At 42.0% G+C, this 12,878-nt stretch overlaps 1 protein-coding gene across 1 annotated transcript in view; it reads left to right on the top strand.

Moving 5' to 3' along the window:
* The window catches only part of OVCH1 (ovochymase 1), a 1,371,455-nt gene that overhangs the window by 707,710 nt on the left and 650,867 nt on the right, over window positions 1-12,878 (top strand). Inside the window, exon 17 of the mRNA XM_078673763.1 lies at window positions 541-613. Within this exon, the coding sequence (XP_078529889.1) occupies window positions 541-613 (73 nt within the window). The remainder of the gene's footprint in view (window positions 1-540; window positions 614-12,878) is intronic.

The raw sequence follows: 12,878 nt of genomic DNA, 5'->3' as shown, positions 1-12,878 counted from the left end.
GAGTAGTATCCCTTTTCATAACAGATTTAGGAATTAGAATAATGACTTGGATGCATCAGACCTGGACCTGGACCACCCGGAATCCTCTAGTGGCACAAGATTTCACTTCCGAACCTCATGAGAAAATTATATTGTTGGCTCTTGTATGCAAGTTGATCATAAGTTGCGTGCCTCAAGGAAAATAACCCTCTATCTGCCTTATCGCCTATTCTAAATGTCGACTCCTACTTTATTGAACATTGATTCACCATCACTGGGTTCCACCTTTCTCTCACCCTTCTTAAAAAGCTTGCTGCTGTATGCTAGGAAACGGGCAAGCAATAACCTATAGGAATTAATGGGTTCTCATGGAGCCACTTGTACTTTCGGTTCCTGTTGCTCCCCTCTATACCCCCCACCACTCCACAAACCCACGGTAGAAAAATGGCACCAGGGGTACCCCTATTTGGCTTTCGCCTAGTACTTAACTACTCTCTAAATGTAGAATGAAACCAATAAAGTGGTCTCAGTCAGTATGCATGTATTTATTTTGTTTTTCAGGATAGTGAAACCGTCCTCCTTGATAATCACTGCTGGCATTCACGACAGATGCTTGAAAGACTCGAATGAACAGGTTTGAACAAAAAACATTTTTACATCTGGCTTTACAGCGCAGCGATCTGCAAAACAATGTTAATGATGCTTTAAAATAAACCTAGACCTAGCTTTAGCTCCACCCAGAGAAGTTAGTTTCTCACCTCATGGTGTTGGCTGTTTGGAACTATTTAACATATACAAAATCAGTCATCCCACATTAAATTCTGTATCCCATACATGGATTGTATACAAAAAGACAATCCTTTCTATTAGTGCAGTTTTTTTTTCTTTTTGTTTTTTATGATGTCAGAACTTTTGTGTGAGCATCACTTTGATATGACTGCCCAAATAATGTTTTGCTTTTCAAGTTCCGACAAGCCTTACCACAAAATGGCTATCCAGTATTACAAGATGCCAGCTCATGTACAATCCTGTCCTCCTTGTAAACATGGATCTTAGCTGCCATGCTGCTGCATAGACTTACACCGTAACCAGCAGCTCTTTGGTGTGTGCTTCTATATACAGCTCCCCTCGCCTTCGTTGGCTCTTTTGCTCCTGGGTTGCTGCTAATTTTAAGCACACTCTAGCTTCTGTGATGCTGTTCCTATGTGCTCCTGCCAGCCACTTCAGTACTAACTACAGCGCACAGGCATTGTGGCCTGCACGTTGACACCTGGTGCTGTCTCCCCTTCCAGTTTGTTCTTACTCTGCATCTTATGCCCTCCAACCCTTGTACCACGATTATCAAAGCTACCACCATTTTTACAGCCTTTACCTGCCAGCATTACCAATACTATGACTGCCATTTCCATGATTACATTACAAGCAGTGCTTCCACCCCCTTTAGTACCACCATCAACACTCACAACCACCATCATTGCCACCACAGCTATTGCTATTATTGCTTTAATGATCTGAACTATGTGAATAGAGGCAGTTTGCATTTTTTCGCTCATTAAGCCTTCTACTGCAGGGGTTTGTCCACACCTCTGTGCCGAAACCTTTGCATTAGTTTGATAAGGCCGGGTTCCACTACCAACATTTAACAAGGAACCCTAGGTTGATGTATCTTTATTACCTGCTGAGAAGTGTAAAAGGAGGGGAACCAACTCATTTTAGTCAATTTAACAGTCAGTAATAACTGACTCAAAAGATCACAGACCCCGAACTCCAGTTTAGAGTTTATAACAAATCCAAAAACAACTGAATATACAAGCACCTAAAGACAAGGTCGCAAAAATAATGGGAACTAATACAACGCCATATCTAGGAATGAGCCTAATCCCATGAATCATGAAGAGAATAAAAAACTTCAAAAATAAGACGCAAGCAAGGACTGCTCCAATATTTAACTCCGACTTCATCTGTGGCTGAAAAGTAGAAAGCACTAGGCTATCCCAACTCTGTCTCTAAGGTGACATCCCTGCTTAGCATTTCCCAGGCAAAGTCAGTTAAAGGTGGCCGCTTGTGAAGACTTCCTAAGAAGTACATTCACAATGTAATTTAGGTAGTCAAGGCTACCGAGCTGCTACTTCTAAGATGCTCTTTCCAGATCGATGATCTCACTCTAACTCAACCTGTCTCCTTCTGCCTCTCTGACACTCTCTCTGCCTCTCCTCCCTTTGGGCACTTTCCCGAATACAAATGCACAGATGTAAAAACACGCCCACAAATCACCTCATTCTAACAGACACCTCTCCTAAGTAGTTTTTCACCGTCTTCCACACTCCTTCCAATGTTCAGCTTGATGACCTTGATTCCCAAGCCTCCTCGGTGAGAAAGAACACCGGCTTCCATTTATCGACATTCCATTTACTAAGTAACTCTTCTCCTCCATGCCTAACTCCTAAAACAAAGAGCGTTTGTTTTAACCAACAAAGGCAGCTTCTTCCACCTGCAACTGAAACGTGAGAACAGAACATCCTTGCAGGCACATGAAGTTCGCTGACCATCTCTAATGGGAGAGTTTACCAGGGAAATTACATTTCAGACCTACACAATTTGGCCAACATAAGAATAAACAAATATGCCTTTCATATACACAACGTGAAATTCATTAAGGCCTTTGCCATCACATTTTTACACACGTTAATAATGCTTTGCTTTGCAACCATCTAAATTACATATTAAGCGCAACTTGTCATCTCCAAGTGCAACTTTCAACATGGTGCACATTTAAATCAAAATACATTACACATAAGCTTTTCGTTAGGCAAATTCAATATACTAAAGGTTACAGTTTTCAAATATAAATGCCTTTCACTTCTCTTGCATGGCACAAAATACTTTTCTATTCATTCACTTACACATTTGTATTACGACACATTTCTAATGATCAAAGTTAATACAACACAAGAATATATGCGGGTGCGGACTAATCATGATGATGATGCACCAATACAATTTTAGAGCACCATTGCGCTCCATCAAGTTTGTTCAACACCTGTATTCTTGGGTCTCTGTGAACCCATGCAAACTGTTTATTTTGGTACATTCAAAGATATTGTGGTGCAAACCCTGCATCAATACCTCATTCCAACCAGAAGATATAATTTACAATGCAAAGAATTTCATTTTTTGTTTCTAAAATGAGCAAACCTGAATTCAATTCCAGAATGTTAATGATTGAAATCTTGCCCTAAATGTTTCACTTTGGCAATACCAAATGGTTTTTTTTCTGAGGAAATGTAGTCTGCACAATGAATTTTGTCAAATTAGTGCAGATCATTAAATTGTGGCGGAATTACTGGTAATGGGGCACTGTACATCTGGTGAGAAATATCAAACTCCGGACTATATGGGAAGGTTACAAACTATGTATTGTCTAATTCTGTAAAACCTAAGGAAGGAATATAGTGTTGTCATGCCTGCCTCATCCTGATTGTCTAGTCGGGATAACTCGCTGATCTTGTTTGTCATACTTTTACTGTTTTCTGTCTCTTAAACATGGAATTCCCTTCAGTCTCTTGAGTGGGAACATATCCCATCCTGGTGCATATATTGTAATATGTTGTGACTTTTATTGCAAGATGGGGGAACGAGGGGTCAACGATGAAGCAGTAATCAAATGTAGATCATACCAGGTTATTCTGACTCCAAGTCACGCTTTTGCAAAAAAGGACAATGCTTGGCCCAACCCTGCAGGCCCGAGGGACTGTTATCCGCATGAAACTAATACGACAACCAGAATGTATTTATATACAATGCTCGATGGGCCCAATTAGTTACATCTTAGTGAAGGCAACTGTTTGGGACAGATTTAAAAATTTGCATGAACAGTAGAAGCTTGAAAGTGATCATAATCCTCTCACCATGGAAATGAAATGTAAGAGACAGATGGAGCCAAGAGAAGTCCAACATCTGAACACCACCTGGGACCTTGGAGAGCAAGTTAGAATGAGATGTAAACCCGACCTAAAGTCCAATGTAACAGAATGGAAAGCTGAAATAACTACGGTCGTCCTTCAAACATCCATCCTGGAAGGCCCAATGGAGAATAACAAATTATTTCTGTTTGACAAATTGCGCAAAGCTTTAACACAGATTGTATCTAGAAGATATACCTTTAACAAGCAATCCATAGCTAAAAACAATTCCAATGATAGATGGCTTGACGAATATTGTAAGAACAAAAAGCTGAACAACAGTCACTAGTTCAGTCACTCAACAAGAGATTAAATCGGGGCTGCAAGATCTAGCTATAAGGCCATGAATTCAAAGGTCCAAGTTAATGGTTTTTCCTAATAGTGCATGCACTATGTTTTGAGAAACAAATGGACATTCATTCCCTAACAAAGGGGGAGAGACTGAGTATACATACAACAAGTTATTAGGTCAAAAGCCTATGCTAGGTCAGGCTTATAGGACTCCAAAAGCCTCCCAAAATGGAGTATGTGGTACCGTATTAAGTTGGGTGCGCTCATTTCTGTGGGAGCAATGTCAGGCGGTTGCCTTCTTTCCTACCGCTCTGACTATAAGACCATTAAACATGGAGTGCCTCAGGGTTCTCTTCAACATTTATATAAGGCTGTAAATAACACTGATTAGAACATTGGAATGTGGAGCACTCCATTGAAGACAATGGAGTGCTCCGTGCTTCTACGGCCCGGTAAAGGGCTGCAAAGCAACATTCCAAAGTTTTCACAAAGGCCTCTCGGAGCATATGGGGATTTAACATTTAAGACCGGTTCGGGTGAGCATTTATGGTCAGAGCTGGCCAGCTCTGGAGTAAGTTACTAGCCTTTGCTTTTCCTCAAGTAACTCATATAATACGCAGTTTTGATTATTTATTCATTTTTACATTTTATTTTTGGTAAGTTTGCGAACACAATGTGCAGAATTTTAAAAAATCAACCCTGTAGACATGGAAGGCGCAAACAGTTTTCTGCATATTATTAACAAACTCCAATCGCCAGCCCAGCTCCCTCTTTCAGCAAGTACAGTATTGCAATCTTATGAACAATCTACATAACACCTTTCAACCTACAGGGTGTTGAAGGACCACCCCGTATTTACATAACAGTCTAGGTGAGTGCACGTTCTATCTATTGCAGGTCCGGGTTTTGAAGCAGAAACATAGAAAACGGTGCCCAAAAGTCTTTAGGTTGTGAGGCGGTGGGCAGCTCCTCCGCATAGATGCCCATTTGTCCTTTGAAATACACCAGGTCTCGAATCCATTTCCGAAGAGTTGGAGATGACTTGGCCCTCCCAATTCATTGCAACTGCACGCTTCGCAAACAAAGTAGAGGTTGCGATTATTCACCTATTGCAGTGTTTAAGCTTTTTCACCAAGCCTAGCAGGCACAACTCTGGTACACATGCAATGTTTTCTAGAGTTACTTCTGGGAGCACTTGTACAACCCTTTTCCAAAAGGTATATATTGCAGGACAGTGCCACGCCAAGTCTGTAAAGTCTGCTTCATCTTGCACACATCTTGCACCCTCTCTTAACCCTAATTTCTTTAGTTGACTGGGGGTATAGTACAGCTGATGCAAATACTTGAAATGTATAATGCGGAGATTACAATTCGCAGTTTAACGACCAGTCACTTCGCAACAATACTCCCAGTTTTCTAGCGTCACCGAGGGTTCTATCACAGCATTCCATTTTTGTAGCAGGGGTCTGCAAATTGATTCTCTCTCAGGGCTGCATTATACAGTCTAGTTATTAATCCCTTGTACTCTTCCCCATTCAACACAACCTGCAGTGCTTTTAAGATTTTTGGTTCTCTGGGAATCTCAGGGTAAATGGATCGAACCACTTGACCCACCCTTACAAAGGTAAACCCTAGCATAGTGCTATACTCTTTTCCTGCCTGAAATTCTGCTAGTGATTTAAAAACACATTTTTGGTACATGTCTCCTATCCAAGTAACCCCGCAATCCGTAATACTTTCAATGCTCCCTTCTTCTGGGCCGCAGAGTTGCCCTGGTGCACCCCAATCGACAAAGCTGGGGTATACATATATTCCCTCTGGGCTCGCCTGGCGAGATTCTTCCACGCCCAAACAGTACACTTTACAGAATTGTTTTCCTTCCTGGCAGCCCCTGCCTGCAAGACCATCTGAGTCAGATGCGTAGTGTCCGCTTCAACCGCGGTGTGTGGAAGATTGCACACTATTGTTTTTTCCCACAATGCTTAGTGTGATTACGCGCTGACAATATAAGCACAAGTCAGGGGCCTCAAAACTACCCCATTCAAATGGTTGTGTTAGTGTATTCCAGCCACATCGTGGCGGTTTTACAGCCCACACAAGCGACAACAGACAAGACTGAAGTGATTTGTAGAGTGCCATATGAAGTCGGATGAGATGTTTACAAATGGATATTACAGCTTGGGTAGAACAGTCATTTTTACAATTGCAATTCTATCTGCGAGAGAGGTAGGTGGGTCCACCGTGTAATTAGTTCTGTAATTTTAGTAATGGCTCGCCCATAGTTCATGGTCAGTACCACTTCGGGGTCTCTATGTACACATATTCCTAGATACTTCACCGGGTCGGTTGACCAGGACAACGGGAAGTCCAGCGCTGTTTCCTGCGTGCTAGCTGTCAGTGGGAACACTGTGAATTTAGCCAAGTTAATACCTAGGCCAGAGTAGCATTCAAATACCACGTATTTATGCAGCAGGGCTGGAAGAAACGTTGCAAGTTCGCTGACATGTAGCATCATATCATCTGCGTAGAGGGAGACAGCAAATGGTCGCTGCCTAAACCTCAATGCAGCATGCCTACGCTTTTTACGAATTTTGTCGAGGGCCTCTCTTAATTGGGAAGGCCTCTGAGACCCATCCATTAACAGGCTTGGTATACAATACTTGGTATACAATACGGGGAGAGGGGTTGGCCTAACCGCTAAGGCGCTCGACCTCGGACCTGGGGATCTGGGTTCGAGTCTTGGTAACGACGCCAAAACCCCCCTGTGATTCTGGGCAAATCACTTAATCTCCCCGTGCCTAAAAAAAAAAAAAAAAAATGAAAGTGTGTTCTCATGTAACGTAACTGGTGCTATGTAAAGCGCTCTGATAACTGATTCCGAAAAAAAAGAAAAAAAAATACTAATACAAAATAGAGCCACCCAATATTCCCAAGAGGACTGGGTATATATTATAACAAAATACAGATATGTCCTGCTAGGATTTGTTTGTAATTCAAGTTATAAATCATTAACTTGCCGCCGCAGCGGGCCTTAATAGCATAGAAACAAGGAGAAAACAGAATTAAACTGTTCTTTATTTATTTCCACTTATAAAATTATTTCTTTCGGTAAATAATATGGCAACAAAAATACTACTTAATTTGTGTGGTTACTTTACCAGTAGTATTCGACACCTTCTGCTAATGACATGGAGAAAAACAATACCATGATCTAACACTTGTTTTTCATGTTAACAAGCTAGACAACCAAATAAATGATACATCAATGGGCAAAAAGATGTCAAGTGTCGACGTTTCGGTCCCCGTTGGTTAACATAATCCATAGGACCATCTTGTGGCGGGCTGTCAGTCGATTCTTCAACCATTGGCTGAATATGTGGATCATTTCATAAAACCATTCGTTCCTAGAACTAGAGCCTACACTCAAGACAGTAGAGATGTGATTATGAAGCTTGAAGGGCAATTCTTTGATCCAGCTAATGATATACTAGTCACGATGGACATTAACAGCTTATATACAAGCATCCCGCAAGATGATGCCCTTGTAATCATTAGTGACATCCTTGAAACACGGGCACGTCCACATCAGGTTCCCACCATGTTTATTGTGGAGTGTGCAAGAATCGCCCTTTGTGAGAATTACTTTATTTTTGGGGCAGACTTCTACGGCCAACTCAAAGGAGTGGCCATGGGCGCAATTTTTGCGCCAGATATAGCTAACCTGTATGTGGCAGCTTTTGAGGAGGGGGTGATATACAACAATAACCCTTACTTTTGACCATTTAGGCCATTATTTAAGGTATATTGACGACGTATGCCTAGTCTGGAATGGTACACAAGATGCCCTGCATAGCTTTCATGAGTGGCTGAACCAACGAGATGTGAACCTACAATTCACTATTGAAAGTAATGGGTCCAGTATCAGCTTTCTGGATTTATTAATCCATGATAACACCTTAGCGATGAGTCTATACACAAAACCTACTTCTAGAAACACCCTTTTAAAGTACAATAGTCACCACCCGCGTAGCTTACGCGATAATCTTCCCTTTGGGCAGTTCTTGCGCCTTTGGCGCAATTCTACCAAGAAGAAAGATTATTTTCGCGAAGCAAGAATCTTGCAATCAAAGTTGGTAATGCGATCTTATCCGTGCAGATTGGTTAAACAAGCGATGAAGCGCGCTTGGTACTACAACCGAGATGCGTTGCTAACGAAAAAGGAAGGCATTAACCTCATGGGTGTCATCACGAATCCTTTGACATGTGTAACCACGTTTGGGTCGGAATCACACCAGATCAGAAAGATCATTAGTAACAACTGATTAAGAAGGTAGAACCTCATCTCACGCAACCCAGGTTTGCCTTTAAGAGAGGGAGGAATCTGAGAGACTTCCTTGTTAAAGCATACAAGGAGCCAGCAGTTAACACGATACAAACACAGTGGGGGCTGCCACCGGTAACGGGACACTACCCCTGCGGCAATTGTGCGGCATGTGCTACTACTAAAACAATGAAAAATTGTAAGGTGAATGACAAAGATATTAAATTGTTTCATCATTCGAATTGTAATACCAAAAATGTCATTTATTGTATACAGTGTCCATGCATGTTATCGTACATAGGCAAAACGAAACAAGAAGTAAAAAAACGTATATTACAACATCAGTCTCGTATAAGATGCAATGTCACTACTGCTCCTTTGGTGGAACATTACCATCAACAATCACATCTGCCTAATGAAATGCAATGGTTTGTCATTGATGTAATCAGGAACAACAAACGTTACCATAATGTGGATCGTCTACTTGCCCTAAGAGAAAACAGGTGGATTTGGATGTGCAATACTGTAGAAAAGGGCCTTAATTCTTTAATTGAGTGGTATACCGTGGCAACCATATGATATGACGAGTAGAGTTGGGTTCTATACTATAGTGCTGCATGAGGAGCCATATATATTTGGGAGTGGGGCTCCGCTCTAAGATGGCCGCCTCGTTCAGGTGGACGTGTGTTAGACTTCGATGTTACATTTAAGAGGTCTATTGAATTGCAGTGTCCGCCCTGATTAGTTATGACCCCCGCTATGTTGGTAGCTTTATCAGTTTTACTTTTGACTTATTATTTTTGACTTTGACTAAAACTGGCATGGTATATTGAGATCGAGATGGGCCCGTAGATAGGGTGCAAAAGCCGATACTATGTTCGAGCATCAAACATTGTGTTTATTATCACCGCATGTAAATCTATTGGCATACTCCGGATGGAGTTGGATTCTTAATTTACTTGACTGCCTTTACCAATATGGCGCTACCGCGACATTAATGACGCCATTACGCGTGTGCACGCTTATCTGCAGAAGTGGAGAGCTGCGACCGCTTGCAAGAGGTAGCCAATTTCGAGGCGGTTTTGAACGCGATTAAGTACATGATCTAGTTCCGTACACCGTGAAGATTAGATTGAGATTTAGGTATTCCTGTTAAGTAATGTAGGCACATGCTTTATATTTACAGATGACGTGATAAGCTCCTGCATTTGCACGTTGTGGAGTTAGACGACTGAAGCGTCTTGTGATACGGATATTTATTTATCGTTTTTGGAAGTTCAGTATCTCAGTAAGTACTTTGGTTAAGTGGTAGAACTACTGATGTATGCAGTCTGAAGGTGTTTAGTCTTGTTGATGTAGATGAGGTTAACGTGCTCTCCATTCTTGCCGTTTGTAGACCCTCAAAAGAGAATTGTGAAAAAGAGGTAACATTCAGGAGCACTTCCGGCTGGAGGTCTCTTGGTAAGGATTTATTGGATAGACAACTTTGTAGTGATAGCGAGTAGACACATGATTGTGGTCTTGGTTATGTATAGTTCTGTGTACATTTTATAAATTTTTTGGTGGTGGTAGTTTGATCACTGACACTGTAGGTTGTTAGTTGGGTGTCACACACATAGTTTTTGGTGCTATGTGGTGGTGGCTGTTCTTGACTAAACACGCATGGCACACATGAAACTTTGTTTTCTCGGGGGAAGTAGACGATTCTGTATTTACAAGGAGTATTTTGTAATTATGTATATATATTGATGTTTTAGATTGATGTGCAACATATGGTCCTGAAGATGGTCCTATGGATTATGTTAACCAACGGGGACCGAAACGTCGAAGCTTGACAAATTTTTGCCTATTGATGTATCATTTATTTGGTTGTCTAGCTTGTTAACATGAAAAACAAGTGTTAGATCATGGTATTGTTTTTCTCCATGTCATTAGCAGAAGGTGTCGAATACTACTGGTAAAGTAACCACACAAATTAAGTAGTATTTTTGTTGCCATATTATTTACCGAAAGAAATAATTTTATAAGTGAAAATAAATAAAGAACAGTTTAATTCTGTTTTCTCCTTGTTTCTATGCTATTAAGGCCCGCTGCGGCGGCAAGTTAATGATTTATAACTTGAATTACAAACAAATCCTAGCAGGACATATCTGTATTTTGTTATTGGTATACAATAGGCTGATCCATAAAAAAAAATGGTGGCATGCCCATGCTCTGCAACATGTACCCCTACTGCAGTGAGTCGAAGGCTTTTGGAGCGTCTAATAACACTGCAACCGCCTGAAAATCTGGCTCTAGATAATGAAGTACATTGAAGACCATATGAAGTTAAGAGCCGTGGATCTTTTAGGGGCGAAGCCTGAATGATCTGGGAGGACCAGCTTTGGGACCAGTGGTTGCAGCCTGTTTGCAAGTATTTTGGCCAAAATGTTAGCATCAACATTTATTAAAAGTAATGGTCTGAATGGCTCACATATTTTTGCCACTTTTTCAGGCTTTAGCAATGTGACTATTAGTGCCTCTTTTAACGTGGGAGGTAGTACACCCATCTCCTATGCTTCGGGGTATACATCCAGCAGTCGTAGCACTAGCTCCTCGACGTGAGCCTTGTAGAACTCACTTGGCAGCCCTTCGAGGCCAGGTGCTTTGCATGTGGGTAGGGACATTATAGCTTCCTTCACATCTTCCACATCAAAAGGCTGTGTAAGATACTCCCTCTGGCCCTCTGATAGCCACCCAAGTGCGATATCATCTACATAAGCAGCAATCTCTGCCTCGCTCACGAGCGGCCCTCTGATAGCCACCCAAGTGCAATATCATCTACATAAGCAGCAAGCTCTGCCTCGCTCACCGGCGGCCTTTCCCCATAAAGATCAGAGTACAAATCTAGAAGAATCCTACTGATATCTGATGTGAAATGTCGCACAACTCCCTCCCCATCTAGCATCTCTATAACATTTTCCTGGCCCTTCTGCATTGCAATTTCATTAGCCAGCGAGCAAATTGACCTACTGCCCTCACTGTAATATCTCGCCTTACATCATCTGGATCTCTGAAGAAGTTCCTGATCTGCTATTTGATTATAATCGGTAACTAGGTGAATTGTGAAATTGAAGTGTGAATTGGGAATTTTAAAATAGTCATTGCACAGGAATTGTATTTGCTTATTTTAAATTTAATATTAACCTGCAGCACATTACCTTGATAATTAGAGCCTGTTCGAACACCTAGCTTGCTGTTACCTGCACACTATTGTTGGGGGAACACTGGGTCGCGTTCAACCGAGAATACACCACTTCCGCTTTCCACATTTGCTGAGGGGTTAGCGCTCTAGCCTGTTGTTAGGAGGGGCTACTTAGGCAGCGAGGAGCCGGCCGCCGACGGTGGTAAGGGAGGCAGTGGCAGTGTCGACCAAGCTACTTGACGCCTGCCAGTGCTCAGAGCATTATTTTAAATCGAGAAAGAATTATTTTAAAACGAGAATTGTGAATTGTGAAATTGAAGTGTGAATTGGGAATTTTAAAATCGTCATTGCACAGGAATTGTATTTGCTTATTTTAAATTTAATATTAACCTGCAGCACATTACCTTGATAATTAGAGCCTGTTCGAACACCTAGCTTGCTGTTACCTGCACACTATTGTTGGGGGAACACTGGGTCGCGTTCAACCGAGAATACACCACTTCCGCTTTCCACATTTGCGGAGTGGTTAGCGCTCTAGCCTGTTAGGAGGCGCTACTTAGCCCTCTCGTCGCCCCGAGCGCGCAGCGATCGCGCGCAGGGAAGCACCAGAGAACGCGCCAGAGACAAGGCAGAGAGAGGCCCGTCTGCGCCCGTCCGCGGCAGGACGGGGCTAGGGGCCAGGGGATCAACTTCTGCAGATATGCTTGGCATTGAAGGCATGCGAGTCACCTACACTCCTCAGGTATTATTACACCTCAGATTTGTACCTACGCAAGTCTGCCATAGCATTGTTTGCCCACAGGTTGAAGGTCCTTTTTCATGTCTATAGTGCCGCTCTCAGTTTGATACCACCTTTAAAGTCCCCAGCGTAGATAATGTTCGATGTCACATGCTACAAAACAAAACTGTTATTCATGACCCTTATGAGCATATTAATCGAACCGGAAGGAAAAATATCCTCTGTAACATCAGGTCGCTCTCGAAACATTCAGCCCAGGTCTGGGATTTGATTTCTTCTACGCAACCGAACCTGTGTTTCCTTACTGAAACGTGGTTAAAACCGTATTCTACTCCTGCTATTGCGTTGGGAGTGCCAAGCAATTATAAAATGACTAGGTTAGACCGTCCTATTAAAATGGGC

The sequence above is a fragment of the Lissotriton helveticus genome, chromosome 1_1 (genome assembly GCF_964261635.1).
Source record: "Lissotriton helveticus chromosome 1_1, aLisHel1.1, whole genome shotgun sequence".
Classification (NCBI taxonomy): Eukaryota; Metazoa; Chordata; class Amphibia; order Caudata; family Salamandridae; genus Lissotriton; species Lissotriton helveticus.
The sequence above is the reverse complement of the archived record's forward strand: the minus strand, read 5'-3'. Positions and strand labels throughout refer to the sequence as shown.